We start from the raw sequence: 14321 nt of genomic DNA, 5'->3' as shown, positions 1-14321 counted from the left end.
CTTCTCCCCCTCAAACCTTCGCTTGTGTTGATTCCAGTCATTTCCCTTTCCACAAACAGGGAAAAAGAATCAAGATGTTATTAGCATTTTAGCAGGACAGTGTATAAAGTCGATGACAAGAGAATCTCCAAGTATAGAGTTAATAAGTTTCTAGAAGTCATTTTGGGGTGAACAGACCTATATTTACATAAGAAATAAACCTGTATTTGCACAAGAAACTGTCTCAAGTGGACGTTGGTTAAAGGGCCCTAAAAGAATGTCGTGTCATAAACCAGTGACCCTCAATCCTGACTGTACATCAGAATTATCCCTAAAATTTTAAAGAATCTAGGGATCCAAGTCTCTTTCCCAAAGGTTCTGATTCAGGACCTCCGAGTTGGAGTCCAGGCCTCTGTTTCTGAAAATGTATTGCTTTGTATAGAATATTTAAATGTATAGATAAATAAATTTAAACTGTATAGATAGAACTTAAAATTTTAAATGTATAGATAAATAAACTCGATCAGAATAAGGCATTTCTTGTTCTGAACTCACTTGAGAATGAAGAAGGGTATTACTCAGTCCCAATCAGCTTCTACCTAATATTACCTAATGTTTCCAACTCATGGAGCAGAGGGTCTAAAAATGTATTTCTTTGTATAGAAACAAAATGTATTCTGTTTCTATGATGTATTTTTTGAGGAGGGAGACACTTTTCTAGACATTTGAATGGAAACACCTGAATAGTTGGGATGGAAATATTTCACAACCATAAACAGTAGAGCACCCAAACAAAATTATTTCAGAGTTAGATATTTGTATTATCTTACATGCTTTGTCTTGAATGGTTCAAAAGTATTTCTAAGTGCATGAATCAAGAATCTCAATTGTTTTAGACAAAAAATAAATAGTAAAGCAAACATGGCTGTTCAGTTCAGTTCAGTTCAGTCGTGTCTGACTCTTTGCAACCCCATGAACCACAGCACGCCAGGCCTCCCTGTCCATCACCAACTCCCGGAGTCCACCCAAACCCATGTCCATCGAGTCAATGATGCCATCCAACCATCTCATCCTCTGTTGTCCCCTTCTCCTCTTGCCCTCAATCTTTCCCAGCATCAGGGTCTTTTCCAATGAGTCAGCTCTTCACGTCAGGTGGCCAAAGGATTGGAGTTTCAGCTTCAACATCAGTCCTTCCAATGAAAACCCAGGACTGATCTCCCTTAGGATGGACTGGTTGGATCTCCTTGCAGTCCAAGGGACTCTCAAGAGTCTTCTCCAATACCACAGTTCAAAAGCATCAATTCTTCAGTGTTCAGCTTTCTTTATAGTCCCAACTCTCACATCCATACATGACCACTGGAAAAACCATAGCCTTGACTAGACAGACCTTTGTTACCAAAGTAATGTCTCTGCTTTTGAATATGCTATCTAGGTTGGTCATAACTTTCCTTCCAAGGAGTGTCTTTTAATTTCATAGCTGCACTCACCATCTGCAGTGATTTTGGAGCCCAGAAAAATAGAGTCAGCCACTGTTTCCACTGTTTCCCCATCTATCTGTCATGAAGTGATGGGACCAGATGCCATGATCTTAATTTTCTGAATGGTGAGCTTTAAGCCAACTTTTTCACTCTCTTCTTTCACTTTCATCAAGAGGCTCTTTAGTTGTTCTTCACTTTCTGCCATCAGGGTGGTGTCATCTGCATATCTGAGGTTATTAATATTTCTCCCAGCAATCTTGATTCCAGCTTGTGCTTCCTCCAGCCCAGCGTTTCTCATGATGTATTCTGCATATAAGTTAAATAAGCCGGGGGACAATATACAGCCTTGACATACTCCTTTTCCTATTAGGAACCAGTCTGTTGTTCCATGTCCAGTTCTAACTGTTGCTTCCTGACCTGCATACAGGTTTCTCAAGAGGCAGGTCAGGTGTTCTAGTATGCCCGTCTCTTTCAGAATTTTGTACTTGTTTTCAACTTATGGATAAAGACCATGTGAAGTTATTGAGTCTTAGAAAGATGGAATCTGCAGTCACAGCTTCATCATAATACTAACTACCATTTACAGAGCACTGTGCTAATTGCCAGACCTGCATTGTCTCATGTAATCCTCTCAATAACCCTGTAAGTAACTCTTCTCACCTCCATTTTACAGGTGAATGAGGCTCCCAGAGATGAAGGGTTTGCTTAAGTCCTCCCAGCAATCAAACAACATAGCTTCTGTTTTCCATTAGAGATAACTAGTTGCAATGGGCACAGTTAGGTTTTGTTTTATTTATTTTATAATGTCAGTTTTATGACTTGAAGTTTAATTACTCTTTTATAGTGAAATGGTTGTTTTGAAACTGCCTAGGTGTGAAATGCGTCATAGACATACTTGTATGGGTAGCATCTTATATCCTGGGCCAAGGTACCTGGGTACCTATGTGAGCTGAGCACCTTTCCATTTCCTATTCCCATTATGTCTTCTCACTTCACTCACATGCCGCTCTCTCTCACTGTCTTCCTAAGCATCTTACATAAAATAGCAGTTCCCATCAGTCCTGTTCCCTCCAATAGTTTTCTCCATGGTGCTCACCACCACCTAACATGTTTTTTTATTGTCTGCAGCCCATCATATATTAAGGATCCCTCCCTTTATTTTGTTCACTGCTGTATTTCTAGTGCCTTAAGCAGTATTTGGCACATTGCAGGTGCCCATCAAATGTTTTCCAAGTAAATGAATGAATCAATATATAAATCATTTGAACTACCCCAAATATAAACTCCCCTGAAGTCATAATTACCTATGAACATTTCTTTCATTTAAGCTAATAAATTGCCATTTCTATTGAAGCCAGTGTGAGTTGAGTTTTCTGTTACTTGTACCCAAAAGCATTTTAACTTATGCATTTCCTAATCCAGTTTCCATAGAAAACAATTGAATCAAGATGGTAAATAAATTCATTGATCAGAATAAAGCATTTCTTGTTCTAAACTTGCTTGAGAATGAAGAGAGGTGTTACTCAGTCCCAATCAGCTTCTACCTAATATTACCTAATGTTTCCAACTCATGGAGCAGAGGGTCTGTGAAAGTAGGGATCCCTTATAAATTGTTCACATTTGAATTCCCAGTGCTTTACCCAGAGTGGGTGCCCAGATTATATTTGTTCAATTTAAAGATGTTCTGTGTCTGAAATCCGTTACAAGAGATGACTCCGAATTCTTCCTAGTCCTGGCATTTGGGGGCAAGTAAAATAAATATTTTAAGCTTTGGATTCCTTATCTGACAAATGGAAGCAATGCTTTTTTCACTGAGTTGTAAAAGAGTGAAATTTATTAAGAAAAATCTATATGATGTGTTTAAGGCAGTGCCTTATATATGGTAAATGTTGGATAAACATTAATCATCATTAACTGTACTTATTGCAGTGGGAGTACTTTTCTTATTTCTCTCTTCTATGCTCTGTATTTTCTGACATTTCACCTAGAGCAATAAATTGACATATAAATTGACAAATACTTTATAGAGCTTGGCTGCAAATTTCATTGCTAACAGTTTCATTAACGGATGGATTCTGGTGTTTGCATTCTTCCCCATGTTAATGCCTTTGCTGATTAATAGGAATTGAGAACTAATGTAAACATCTAGCATTAGGATGGTAGAAAAGACTCTCCCCATGAGACTAAACAGAGTTTGAATGTTGAATCACCCATCTGAGCTGTCTATACTGATCAAGTCACTGGATTCTCAGCTTTCCACATTATATGTGTAGATGTACCCCAGGTGTTCTCGTGGGTTATAGGTTGCTGTAGTCTCCCCAAGATTTTAATCCTTAGGTTGATACAACTAGAAGAGATTTCACAAGAGAGATTTCTTTAATTTTGGTGTAGATTTTATGTTGTAAAATACACTACTGCAGCCGTTTGCAAATACCAAGGTGTCAGGTGCGTAAGATATGCCGCTGAGCGGATGACTGAAGCTCAGAAGTGTGATTGATCAAGGAGAATATTTATTGCAGGAGTGCTGTGCTTTCTACAACAAATGTACTCCTGAAAGGTTGTATGTAAATCAAATGACTATAAATTGAATAATTTAAAAGGCATTAGAGGAGCTTATAACTTAAATAAATCCCTTGTGACTCTTCTGATTTAAGAATCCCTTTGTAATGCAAAGTATGTATTTTTTGTTTAAATATCAATTTTCTACACATTAAGTTTTTTTTGAATTGCAGTACACATATATTACTAGAGGGAAAGAAAAAGTAACTGATGCAGGATTTCTGTATATACTATTCCCTCTGCTTAGAGCTTTCTAGCTAGTGTGTCAGGAATTGGGCAGAACAGCGCTGATCAGTGGATTCTCATAGCCTGGAGAGTGCAACGGTCTGGCTCATCCTTTTAAGATCAGACTTACCTGTTCATGCTCATTTACAGTGTGCAATACAGTGAATTTCCATTTGAAAAGGTCAGGCACACCGCTCTAAACTTCATCTAGCAGCAGTTTTTCAGTCTTCAAAGCTTTCCCTGATCTCCAATGTACTTTTTTTCTATTTCATACCTTGTTCTTGTCTTTACAACAGTTATTAAAATTTGTGATTGTAACACCTGGGCACTTCCTTGAATATCACCTGTCTCTCTCACTAAACTATAAGCACTGACAATTCACCACAGTTTACTGAGTGCCTAGCACATTGTCTGGCACATAATAAGTATTTAATCAATGTTGGCTGAGGAATTTCATGAGTAAGAAAATGTTTGTGTGTGTTAGTTGCTTGGTCATGCCTGACTCTTTGCAATCCCAGGGACTGTAGCCTGCCAGGCTCCTCTGTCCATGGGATTCTCCAGGCAAGGATACTGGAGTGGGTTGCCTTTCCTTCTCCAGGGATCAAACCTGGGTCTCCTGCACTGCAGGCAGATTCTTTCCATCTGAGCTTTACCAGGGAAGCCAAAGAAAATGTTTAAATGGATGGAAATTAGCCAGCTCTTGTTTACTTAGAATTCTTTGAAAATGGCCCTGTCTGATCTAGCTCTGCGTTCTCTGCCCATCTTCCCTCCAGTCTCCATCTTTCTCAATTTGCGTCAGCCACACTGGCTACTGGCCGATTCTTGAACATGCTAATCGCTCACTGTTTCCTTCGCCTGAACTGCTCTTCCCATTCTAGTTGCTTAATCCTTCTCATCATTGCATGCTCTACACAAACACACTTCCTCCAGGAGGCCTTCCTGGACTCCAGTATAAAATAGCAGCTCCCAACACATTCCCTTACGCTTTTGTCTCCATGGCGCTCCTCGCAGAACTCTACATATCTATTCAGGTTGTTATTGGCTCTCCCAGCTGTGAAACGTAGGATCCAGAAGGCTCAGCACATTGCCTATCTTGTTCATCATAGTATGAATGTGAACCATGAAAGGCACAAAATAGACACATGATTTTGACAGAAGAAATACAACCTTTTCTTTTTCTGTCTATTTGTTGTTATTAGTTACATTAATATTATCCCTGAATAATTGCTTGTGACAATAAAAACTTAATTTAAGCATAGTATAAATGCATAAAGTGCTATAGGCATAATATCTTAGTGTTTACTTACTATATATGTTTAAAACAACATTTTCCTAGAATGTCAGAGAATATGTCTTCAATGACCTGAAAAACATACAGAAATTGGAGTCCTGTCTTCATCACCTACAGCCCATTATGAAAGACATATTTGTTGAATTTCATACCAACTCAGTTTACCTTTCAGTAATACTAATACACCTTCTATAATGAGGGGTAAATATCCTTAGCCTGTGGTTCCCACATTTTTGATGATTCACTATATTTTATTTGATTTTGTTATTCATCTTCTGTAAAATTCTATTTTGTTTTAAATCAGTAATTTAGTTACAAAATTAAATGTAATTCCCTTTTAATATTTTGTGAGAACTTAGCATTTCAAAACATAAAAACAGAATTTTAAAAATAAATCTGAGGAAATTGTATTGACTCTGGTGACACAGAAAAACTATTTTATAATGAAGATGTTTTCATTTAAGGTTTATATTAGAATTGTTCATAATAATGTCTTTGTCTTTGGCTCGGTAGGTGTTTGACTATGACTTTGGACTGCAGGATGACTTTATGGGCTCAGCCTTTCTGGATCTCACACAATTGGAGTTAAACAGGTAACTTTTACACTGTCGTAACCACTATACCTTGTTGTGAAGCTAGACCTTTGCAGCAGAAGATGTCAATAGATCTGGGTTCTTGTTGCTGTTCTGTCAATCATGGTTGAGAGTCTTCATACTAGCCAGCCTTTGTCAAGTATATCTTTCTCACTTACTCAGTGGGAATAATAGTAGCTTCCCGCACTATCTCATTGACAACAACTATTCAGCAAAAAAATTCTTAAGACACCTACTTTTTTTTCCAGAATGTGCCAAAAACCAGGAATCTAGACTGACACAGTCTTTGCTCTCACATTGCTGGTGTGGTTGTAGTGAGGCATGAAGAAGATTATACATGTTAATCATAATCATTAATTTAAGAATGAAGCTACCATTTGATATTGATTGGTATTGATTAATATACCACGGGTCCTAGCTCCGTCAGTAAAACATCTGCCTGCAGTGCAGGAGACCTGGATTTGATTCCTGGGTTGGGAAGATCCCCTGGAGAAGGAAATGGCAACCCACTCCAGTATCTTGCCTGGAGAATCCCACGGACAGAGGACCCTGGTGGGCTACAGTCCGTGGGGTCGTAAGAATCAGACATGACTTAGAGACTAAAACATGACCACAGAAGAAAAAGTAGATTTTCGAAGCTCCAAAGCAGTGTTGAAATGGGTTGCAAAGGAAGCTGTGAACTCAACTTTGGTGGTTTTAGAGATCTTTTAGATGATCGTATTATATATCATCTAGCAGGAATAGTGGAAAGCAGGAAAGCAGAGCAGTGGGCCAGATCACTACTTTATACTTTACATGTAAATGGAATAAATAGTAGAACCCTTATGTGTTACAGTCTGAGCATGATGGCATCTAATTTGTCTTCCAATGTCATTTGTGCCTCACGCGGGACAAAAGAGCAGCCTTTTCCTTACTTCCTACACATCCTGCATTCTACCCCAGAATCTAGTGCAGGCCATTACTCGATTTACTCAGGGTGATGGCTGGCTCCCCGCCTCCCCATGCCTGTCTTTGAAGGTGTTGTTTGTGGTCAGTTATCATGAAACACCTCCAGCTAGAATGGGCTGTGCTGCTGCTCTCCAAAGGCTACCATTATTTTCTCCCTAGACCCTGCATAAGGATCTGCAAATTACTAACATAAAGCAAAACTTTCTCTTTTTTGCTGTTAAATATAAATTATTGCTGAAAAATATTTTAACTAGAAAAAAATGGGGATGGTTAAAAAAAGTTCAAAGATTATACGTAAGCATTTGATGTTTACTTTGCCACATTCATTATTTTATGAATTTAGTGGACTATTCCCTCCCCTCCCAACAAATTAAACTTTGTTACCACTTTAAAAAAATCACAGATTCATGTATGTCATTGCATTCTGTGTATAGAAATCAGCAGCTTTTGGGTATAGACAGATGGATAGCAATAGCAGCCATATAAATACTTAGGCTGCTGTATAATGCATTAAGGTATTGTGTTTGAAGAAAACAATAATCATCGTAAAGCAATTGCAAATATTCTTAAATCTTTATCATGTAATCATTATAGAAATGTATCAAGGTTTTGCTGTTAATTTTTAATGTAATCATTATTATAGGAAAATGATCCAAATAAAATTGTAACCCCATGTAAAGACATGTGTGTATACATATGTGTATATAATATGTGTGTATGCACCAGTATGTATTATACACATATATAGTATAATGACTAATGTGCATTTGTTAAAAGGATCAAGTTGTTACTCTCAAAGCATTTGCATCACAGCCCTTATAATTTTTGTATATTATCAGTTTGCTTGGTTCCTTATGCTTCAGTTAAAACCTCTAACATCAAAAAACCATCCAGATTTCTCACAGCATCATTCCTTGAATCGGTGAATTAAGAATCATGTGAAAGAGTAGCCTAGGATTATAAAATCTTAGCATTGGAAAGTAGCTGTGGTTCCCCCAAATTGCTTGGGCACATTTGTAAATATATAGATTTCCAGACCCCAGGCTGGATCTACAGCACCAGAGTCATCATGGGTAGAGTTCAGGATCATGCTCTTTTTAAAAGCTTCCTAGTTGATTCTGAAGTGCAGCCAGGATTGGAAGGTTTTTTTTGGACCACCTTTCCCATCAAGCCCTTTCCCCAAGACTAGAATCTGGCTTTATCATTCAGTAAAACTTAAGCTCCATGAAGACAAGTGTCTTATATTTGGGCTTGACCTCTGATTTTTACCCAGAACCTAGTACAGTGTTCATTTCCTGTTTTGTGAGTTAAATGAATAAATGATTGAACAACCAAAGGAACATTCCTAATTTGCTAGCATTTCAAGATTCAAGTCTGATGCTAAATGTTCTACAGTCACTTAGGTTAATGGAGGACATGAACCCTTTTTTTCAGTATTAATTAAAATATGGAAACAAGATATTATTGTCAGTTGAAGGTATATTTTGCATTATTTTCCAAAAGTTATTGTGGGTAATATTTAGTAATTCATAATCTGTTCCTCAGAGATACTTTTCTAATTCTGAAGCCTTCTGAGTATTGATCACCTCTTTTAAGTGTTGGTTTCCTTGAATTTCTGAACCTAAAACAGTATTTAGGCATAGGTTTAAATAGCCAAAAGTAGAAGCATTATTTTAAATATTAGTAGCTCAGTCAGTAAACAATCTGCCTGCAGTGCAGGAGACCTGGGTTTGATCCCTGGGTCAGGAAGATCCCCTGGAGAAGGAAATGGAAACCCACTCCAGTACTCTTGCCTGGAGAATCCCATGGACAGTCCCTGGGCTACACTCCATGGGGTCGCAAGGGCCAGACACAACTTAGTGACTAAACCACCACTGTTCATTGTTTTAAAGTATGTTTATAATGTATATCAAGCAAATTATATGTTATATTTTCCTCTTCTCCTGCTCATCTGTTTACTTTAATTATACTCTACCTAGAAGGGTGGGATGGGTGGGGTTGGACGAAGGCTCAAAAGGGAGGGAATATACATATACTTGGAGCTGATTCACGTTGTTGTATGGCAGAAACCAACACAACTCGTAAAGCAGTTATCCTTCAATTAAAAATACATTTTAAAAGGTCATACTCCTGGTTTAAAGAAAATTCTGAAGACCTAAAAGGAAGGTAGAGGTCAATAAATGACCCTCATTTAGTTGTTGGACTCAAATTTGTAGAAAATAGCTACTCTTGCTTACAGGTTTCTCTGTACTTCCTTCTGGTACTTTCTTGGCCTTTCCAGTAACTCCATGACCTTTTAGAGCCCCATGAAAGACTGAATGTGTGAACCCAGTTATCCATTTGGCCCATGATTTTATTGGATAACTTAATAGGTTGATGGTATTTTAATAATAAAAACTATGCCAGGAAATTAAAGGAAGGCAAAATTACTTTTCTTCTTAAAAATAATAAATTGTTGATATAAGATATACTTTGGTTTATTCATTTAATGACTGTTTATAACCTTTTTAATATTATATATATATATTTTTAATTGAAACATAATTGACATACAATGTAGGTTTCAGGTATACAGCATTGTGGTTTGACATTTATAGGCATTACAAAATGATTCCAATAAATGTAGTAACCATCTTTCATCATACAAAGTTATTACAACATTGTTGAGTATATTTTCTGTGCTGTACATTACATCCCCTGTATTTATTTAATGAATGTAAGTTTATGTATCTTAATCCCCTTCATCTATTTGATCTGTTCCCCTGCTCCCTCCCTTCTAGCAACCGTTTGTTCTGTGTATCTATGAGTCTGTTTCTGTTTTGTTTTGTTTGTTCATTTGTTTTGTTTTGTTTTAGATTCAGCACATAACTGAAATCATACAGTATTTGTCTTTGTGTGACTTAATTCACTTAGCATAATACCCTCCAAGTCCATCCATATTGTTGCAAATGGCACAGTTTCGCTATTTTTATGGCTGAGTAGTATTCCTTTGCATATGCATACCACATCTTATTTATCCATTCATCTGTTGGTGGAGACTTTGGTTGCTTCCATACCTTGGCTATTGTAAACAATGCTACAATAAACATAGGAGTGCCTGTATCTCTTCCAATTAGTATTTTTGTTTTCTTTGGATAGATACCCAGGCAGGAGTGGAACTGCCTGATCATCTGGTAGTTCTATTTTTAATTATTTGTGGAACCCCCATACCATTTTCCATAATGGCCTCGCCAATTTAAATTTCCACTAACAATGTACAAGTGTTTCTTTTTCTCTACAATCTCACCAACCCTTATTTGTTGCTTCTTTGGTAATTGCCATTCTGACAGGTGTGAGGTGATATCTCATTGTACTTTGCTTTGTATTTCCCTAATAATTAGTGGTTTTTGAGGATTGTTTTGTGTGTCTGTTGGCCATATGCATGTCCCTTCTTGCAAACATGTCTGTTTAGGTCCTCTGCCCATTTTTAAATCCAATTGCTTAGGGTTTTTTGATATTGAATTATATGAGTTCGTTACACATTTTGGGTATTAAACACTATTGGATGCTACCATTTGCAACTATCTTTTCACGTTCCGTAGATTGCCTTTTGCTACTGGTTTCCTGCATGCTCAGTATCTTAACATTTTATATCATAGGCCCACGGATGTGACCTTAACACTGAAAGATCCCCATTATCCTGACCATGATCTTGGAATCATTTTGCTCTCAGTCATCCTTACCCCTAAAGAAGGAGAACATGTGGTAAGTTCCCGCAGAGTCTGGTTGTAGCTTTCTTGCTCCTGCTTGTTTGAATGTTGTTAGCCTTCTCTGAACACAGAGGTAATATTAAAGAGAAGCAGCGTAAGAAAGTCTGGCCTTTTCTTTGTTTCTATGAGTATCTTGTGTATCAGCAGTCTAGGTGTATCGCGTCTTTTGAATTCAAATTTCTTATTCTGTTCTCTAGGTCAGGACCTCTTCCTGTAAATAAGAGACATATTTGCATGTTTTATCATAATTTTATTTTCCAATTTCAGATATGTTATATTGTAGCGAACGGTGATATTCACTCAGGGATTATATTTACTGGTGAATTGAATATTTTGAATTCCACCTAGAGATACCCAGAGCCTACTGTTTTGATTGTACTGTCAAATGTACCATAACAAAGAAAATGAGGTGAAATTACAATAGAATTTCTGCTTTCTGGTATTTGTTTGATGAATGATAAGTGAGTACTTTTCATCTTCTTGGTGGGCTTCCAATATTGGCAGTACCAATTTTCTAGCCTTGGCTGTCTGTACTTCCTTGCACACCATGCTACTAGGAGAAACTGACAAGAGATACAGGAACTCCAGCACTGTTGAAGCGACGGTAAAAAAAAATATACATGCAGGTTTGACCTGCATCGATATGCTTGCCAGTACACTTTCTGCCTCAATTTACCAAAGATTATTTATTAGACTCAGGGTACTTTCATGTACTAAGGGCTATTCTCATTAATTCTGATTGCAACACATTTTAAGAGTAGACATATTTAATAAGTTTTAGGCAAATTTAAACACTCTTTTTCAGCAATGTGTGTATTGCTGTCTTAAAATAGTGCATGATTAAAGTTGGTATATGTTTTCTACTGGAAAGGTATTAATATTATTGGCATTTTCCCCTAGATTGTAAGTAAATATAGCGAGTTACAGTTTCAAATGGGGAAGCGTTTTAAACTCATTGAGAAACTCACCTTTTGCAATGGACTTTTCTCTATCCTTTTTAAAATTAAACAATGAGCATACCTATTCATATATAATATTTGTTAAGTATGATTTAAGTCTCTATACTTTATTCAGTGAGGAAGAAAATGTTCTTTTTGAACAAGTGCTATCTGATAATAGCTACATTGAGAACTTAGCAGGGTGAAAGAATGTATGTACGTTCATAGGCATAGTCTTTTGTGGGCAAATGAAAGGGTAGGTGATGTTTTTTCACAGAGAACATTTATAAATACAATTTTGAAAGTCACCAATTCAGAATATAATATTTCACCCAGTATAAACCAAGGAGTATATCCTATCTGGCTAGTCCATACACAGGAATAAAGTATAAATATTCATTTATTCTTTTATTCAAATTAATCTGGTATTCATCAGGAACCTGCTATGAGCTAAATCCTATGCTAGACCCTTGATCTTCCCTGCTGGCTCAGTGGTAAAGAATCTGCCTGCCAACGCAGGAGATGCAGGTTCGATCCCTGGGTTGGGAAAGATCTCCTGGAAAAGGAAATGGCAACCCACTCCAGTGTTCTTGCCTGGGAAATCCCAGACAGAGAAGCCCGGCAGACTATAGCCCGTGGGGATGCTAAAGAATCAGGCACAACTTAGCAACTAAAACAGCAACAACACGCTAGACCTTTAGGATTCAGTAGAGCTGAAATGCAGTGGAGAGCTCAGAAATCAAACGATCCCAGAAGGAGATGTAAAATGACAGCTGTTTTAAGTGCCATGAAAGAGCAGTGACGTGCTGCTGTAGAGAAAACAGAGGTGAATTTGTTCTAGTCATGGGAACAGCATTCTCTAAAGAAGTCAAATGAGACACGAGATCTGAAGTGCGAATAGGAGTTGATAAAAGCAAAAAACAAAGAAAAAACAAAAACAGAGGAGGTATTTGAAGCAGAAGAAATAGCACAGGCAAAGGCTCTATAGTTAGGGAAACCAAGCTGCACTCCAAGAACTGAAAGAGTATTGGAGCTTAGAGAAGGGTGGAAGCAGACTGTGGGAGATCTTAGTGCATGATGACAGTCAAAGGGAGGCACCCAGACTGTGTTAGGACTGTTGGCCATGTTAAAGTTCGTGGTCTTTCCCCAAAGAGCAACGGGGAGCCATTGAAAAGTCTGTAAATGGGAAGCGGCATAATTGTATTTGCCTTTTGTTGTGTAGCTACACTGTAGAAAAGAGATGAAAGAGTAAGAATAGATGTTTGGAGACCAACTAGGAAGCTGTTTTAAAAATTCTGGTGGGAAATGATGGAGATTTGGATTAGAGTTGTCCGACGCAGAGATGGAAGGAAATGAAAAAGTTTATCTATCGGAGGTGAAATCAACAAAACTTGGTGACAGAATATTCTTGTTTGGTGATGTTTTGTTACTTTATGAAAGACAGCACTTCATAAATGAAAATAACCAAGTGCCTGAGATCTTAGGTGTCCCCAGAATATCCGAACTGGCAGTATTACTGAGGATCCAAATATATACAACTGTTTTAGTTATTCGGGTGACTTCATGATGAAAGGTCTGCTGATTTTCTACATTAAAAGAATATTTATTAAATATTTTAACATCAGACTGAGGGTTTAAGGGATCAAATTGGTATCAAGAGACTTTATGATGAAGTAGCTGAATTCTAAATTACTCAGAAATATAGCACAGGTACAGTAATTCCAGAAATCAGTTTTCCTTCAACAATTCTTGCAAAAATCCTTCCATCTCCATTGCTGCTCAAACATATTTAGGCACCATTTCTTTCTAACTAGGAAAAATCATTTTAGAATATGACAGTGCCTGGTTACTTATCATCAGTGGTTTATCAAACATGAATAGGAAATGAAACAGGGTATACGAAACTGTTAACGTATCAGAAACCTGGTATTGTTAATTATCTTTTCTTCGTTTTCCTTTCTCCTCATTGTATCTGTCCAGCCACATTCTCCCTTAACATTTCAAGATTCTTCTTGAAATCTTCATGCCATTTTCTTGATTCAGATCTTTTTGGCTAACTTAGTTTTATGGAAGAAATCTTTTACTGCCAAGTAGTTTTCCTTTGTTGCCTTACTTTATACCTCCAAATAGCACTAGATTGTTTCTGCTGCAGCAACTGAAAACCAATGTCTTTCCCTTCCCATTTTGGATACTCTGTCCTCTGCACCAGAGAAGCAAGTGGCTTATCAGCACCCAGTGCCTCAGAAAAGGCACAGTGGGTGCAGCCTGTACCGGAGACGGCCTCTGGCTGGTAAAGCCCGTCTTGACCTCAGCAACACCCGAGAAGCAGGAAGAAGGGTGACCTGGAGGACCTGGTCCTCCTTGTGGTTGGACCGATAGCTGGGAGCTTGGAGTTGGTTATTGAGAAGCAGCTGGGTTAGGGGCAGGGGAGGAAGCATGAAAGGTCCCCTATAGGAAATCCTATCAGGATCTCCAATATCCTGGCTAGTCTGATTCCTAGACTGGGCTTGCGGCTTCTGTGCATATGCTTTACATGATGAAAATTTCTAACCAAGACACAT

At 37.7% G+C, this 14321-nt stretch overlaps 1 protein-coding gene across 15 annotated transcripts in view; it reads left to right on the top strand.

The window, feature by feature from the left end:
* Window positions 1–14321, top strand: part of MCTP1 (multiple C2 and transmembrane domain containing 1) — a 572148-nt gene that overhangs the window by 310423 nt on the left and 247404 nt on the right. For all 15 annotated transcript variants that reach the window (XM_070373140.1, XM_070373142.1, XM_070373137.1 and 12 more), the window contains exons 4-5: window positions 6046–6125; window positions 10712–10817. In XM_070373140.1, coding sequence (XP_070229241.1) covers window positions 6046–6125; window positions 10712–10817 — 186 coding nt within the window. The remainder of the gene's footprint in view (window positions 1–6045; window positions 6126–10711; window positions 10818–14321) is intronic.

The sequence above is a fragment of the Bos mutus genome, chromosome 7, assembly GCF_027580195.1.
Source record: "Bos mutus isolate GX-2022 chromosome 7, NWIPB_WYAK_1.1, whole genome shotgun sequence".
Lineage (NCBI taxonomy): Eukaryota > Metazoa > Chordata > Mammalia > Artiodactyla > Bovidae > Bos > Bos mutus.
This window is presented reverse-complemented; position numbering and strand designations above follow the sequence as displayed.